This window comes from Propithecus coquereli, unplaced genomic scaffold, assembly GCF_000956105.1.
Source record: "Propithecus coquereli isolate 6110/MARCELLA unplaced genomic scaffold, Pcoq_1.0 Scaffold235, whole genome shotgun sequence".
NCBI lineage: Eukaryota > Metazoa > Chordata > Mammalia > Primates > Indriidae > Propithecus > Propithecus coquereli.
This window is the reverse complement of record NW_012147897.1, coordinates 4,673,477-4,676,987: the sequence shown is the minus strand read 5'-3', so window position 1 is coordinate 4,676,987 and position 3,511 is coordinate 4,673,477. Positions and strand designations below refer to the sequence as shown.

The 3,511-nt window shown below is 44.0% G+C and overlaps 1 protein-coding gene across 1 annotated transcript; it reads left to right on the top strand.

The window, feature by feature from the left end:
- On the top strand, window positions 1-966 carry LOC105811392 (olfactory receptor 2AT4-like). The gene has a single exon (XM_012645574.1). It carries the CDS (start codon window positions 1-3, stop codon window positions 964-966), a length of 966 nt encoding a protein of 321 aa, XP_012501028.1.
- The last annotated feature ends 2,545 nt before the right edge of the window (window positions 967-3,511 follow it).

Below are 3,511 nucleotides of genomic sequence, written 5' to 3'. Positions count from 1 at the left end.
ATGGGTACTACAGCCTGTAATGGATCAAAAGACACTGCACCCGTCTTCTACCTGGTGGGCATCCCCTCCCTACAGGAGTTCCTCTTCCTCCCTGTCTTCTTCATCTTCCTGCTCTTCTACCTGCTCATCCTGGTGGGTAATGCCCTGATCCTGGTGGCTGTGGTGGCAGAGCCCAGACTCCACAAGCCCATGTACTTCTTCCTGATCAACCTCTCAGCCCTGGACATCCTTTTTACCACATCCACTGTCCCCAAGATGCTGTCCCTACTCCTACTCAGGGACCACATCCTCAGCTTCCCTGCCTGCTTCCTGCAGATGTACCTGTTCCACAGCTTCTCCTGCTCTGAAGCCTTCATCCTGGTGGTCATGGCCTATGACCGCTATGTGGCTATCTGCCGCCCACTGCACTACCCTGTCCTCATGACCCCACAGACCAATGCTATGCTGGCGGCCAGTGCCTGGCTCACCGCCCTCCTCCTGCCTATCCCAGCAGTGGTACAGACCTCCCACATGGCATTTGATAGCACTGTCCACATACACAACTGCTTCTGTGACCACCTGGCTGTGGTCCAGGCCTCCTGCTCTGACACCACCCCTCAGACCTTCCTGGGCTTCTGCATTGCCATGGTGGTGTCCTTCCTTCCCCTTCTCCTGGTGCTCCTCTCCTATGCCCGCATCCTGGCCTCAGTGCTTCGTATCAGCTCTCGAGAAGGACGGTCCAAAGCCTTCTCCACCTGCAGCTCCCACCTCTTGGTGGTGGGCACCTACTACTCATCCATTGCCATTGCCTACGTGGCCTACAGGGCTGACCTACCCCTCGACTTCCACATCATGGGCAACGTGGTGTTTGCTGTTCTCACACCTGTTCTCAACCCTCTCATCTACACGCTGAGGAACAAGGATGTCAAAGCGGCCATCACCAAGATCGCATGTCCCCAAGACCCAGGGCATTCTGGGAGCCCTTGATCCTTAGATGTAGCTAATTCTGCTCCCAGGGTACCAGTTCTTGAAGAGAACACCATCAAAAAAGTTTTTTTTAAGGAAGAATGACTTACAGCAGGATCAAAAATATACCACTGGAGCTTCCATATCCACTAACTAGAGGCTAGGTTATAAAATCAACTCCTGCGTGGAAAGAAATAAAAATATTAGATAAAATATAAAACAAATATTCTTAAAAGCATCAGAAAAAATACAATATAATCAGGCTAAAATGGTAATAAAGGTGACAATACAAAGAGGTAAGTTATTAAGACATAGATAGACATATAGATCAATGAAACAGGATACACAGCCCAAAAATAAACTCATAAATACACAGATAATTCGATATACGAAGGAAATGATACTTTGGATCAGTATGAAAGATGGACATATAATAAACAGTATTGGAACCATCTGGTATCCATAGGTCAAAAAATTGAGTTTGTCCATCACCCCAAAGAAACACAATAACCAACCCCATTAAAGACCTCAATGTGAAAGGCAAAACTATAAAATTATAGAGAAGACTATAGTCCTGAATTTGGAATGGGGAAATATTTCTTAAACAAGATTTAAAAATTCTAAGCCTAAAAAAAATAGTGTAATGACTGTTTTGGATAATGATGGCTGCTTTGACATCCTTGTTTGTAGCTTTTCTCTAATTTAAAACATAGAATCTCTATTTGTCAAAGGACACCAGAAAGAGGGTGGAAGGCTAGCCACAGGTTGAGAAGTTATTTGCAATTCATACAACCAACTGAAGGATTCAGGAGTCAGATCAATAAGAAAAAGATAGTCAAGCCATTAGAAAAATGAGCAAAGTACTTCACAAGAGAGAATGTCCAATAAATATAAGAAAAAGTGCTCAACCTTCTTAATAATAAAAGTACAAATTACAACAATAAGTAGATGCCACTAGAAACTAATGGGCTAAAAGGTAGAAGCACGAGAATGCCACAGTTGGTGAGGACTTGGGCCAATGGAGAGTGTTAATTGGTACGACCACTTCAGAAAACACTTTATCACTTTATCCTATGACGTTGAAGACATGTACTCCACAATCCAGCACAGCAGCATTCTCTAATTGGTGAAATGTTCATAAACCATAACACTATGTGCCAATAAAAGGGAAGGAATTACATATACGTGTGGCAACATGGAGAAATCTCACATAGTGTTGAGCAAATGAATCAAAACTGAAAAGGATACATACAGTAATATGATTGCAGTTTTATAAAGTTTAAAAACAAAACTAAACTATATTATTTTATCAACACATATAGCGGTCACAAGCTGCTAATAAAAGAGAATATTGACAATGAAAATCAGAATCATGGCCACTGCTGTAGGAGAGGGAGGGGCTGTACCCAGGGAGAGGTGCTGGAGGCTATGAGCGGTTGTCAATGTTTCATTCTTTCCTAGTGATGGGGGTTGGCTTTAAAATGAGGCTGTATAATAGGTTTTATATATTGTTGTTCTTTATGAACATATATTTCATTTCAAACTCTTATAAGGTGTCATTCCGTTGGGCAGAGGTTGTAACAGTCATTCTCAATGTTTGGTCCAAGTCCTCCCACGGGTGCAATGGAGGGCGGTGGTGGTCACTTTCATAGTAAGCGTCAAGCTGCTCAATATCATTTTCCCCATGAGTTCACTCATTTAAGAAGCCCTCACTGAGCATTCAGGAGGCGCTATACCACGAGGAGAATGTAAAGACACAGGTATATCAGGACAGTCGCTGCCCTCAGGATGCACACGATCGAGTGAGGGAGACAGATGTGGGCGTGAATAGCACCGTCTGGGAGGTGCCGTTTTAGAGGGAAGGCCGGTGGTGGTGGGAGCACGGAAGGTGAAGTTCAATCCAAGGTAAACATACCTCCCACGGATGTTCTTAACCTATGGCACCTGCTACTGCTTCTTTGTGCATCCTCATGGCATTAACGACATGGCGAATGTGGGCGGATTAAACAGAAGAAGCCCTGAGCCTCTCCCGTGGGAGAGGAGAGGTTTAATTCTAGTGCTGCCAGGATGCAGGGGGCATCTGCTGCTGCCTATTAGGAGGGACTGATTTTTAGCCTGGACTGCTCCCCTCAAGAAATGGAGTTTTCACTCAGTTAAACCCAAAGGACTTTACCACTCAGTTCCCTCGAGGAATCACACAGGTCAAAAGGGAACCAGGTGAAAGCAGGGATGGGCAGAACCACAGTGCCTCCCAAACTGGCAGAGCAGAAAACTAATCTCAGAAAATAGGATGGAGCAGGTAGGGGCATTTTTCTGCTATATCTTAGAGGGAAGAAAATAGTCCTTAGCAAACTATAAGAAAGGTGCAGCACTTAAGCAGAACTTTGAGCAAGGGCATTAGCAGAGAGTGAGAATTTCAGCAAATAATAATGAGCACCTTCACATATAATTTTTAAAGTCACAATTATAATAATTTTAAGTCAAAATTATGAAATAAGGCATTTTTTGTGAATTCCAGTCTCCATTCTTGCTCCCTCCGCCTGTTCTATCCCCTTTAAAAGAAACT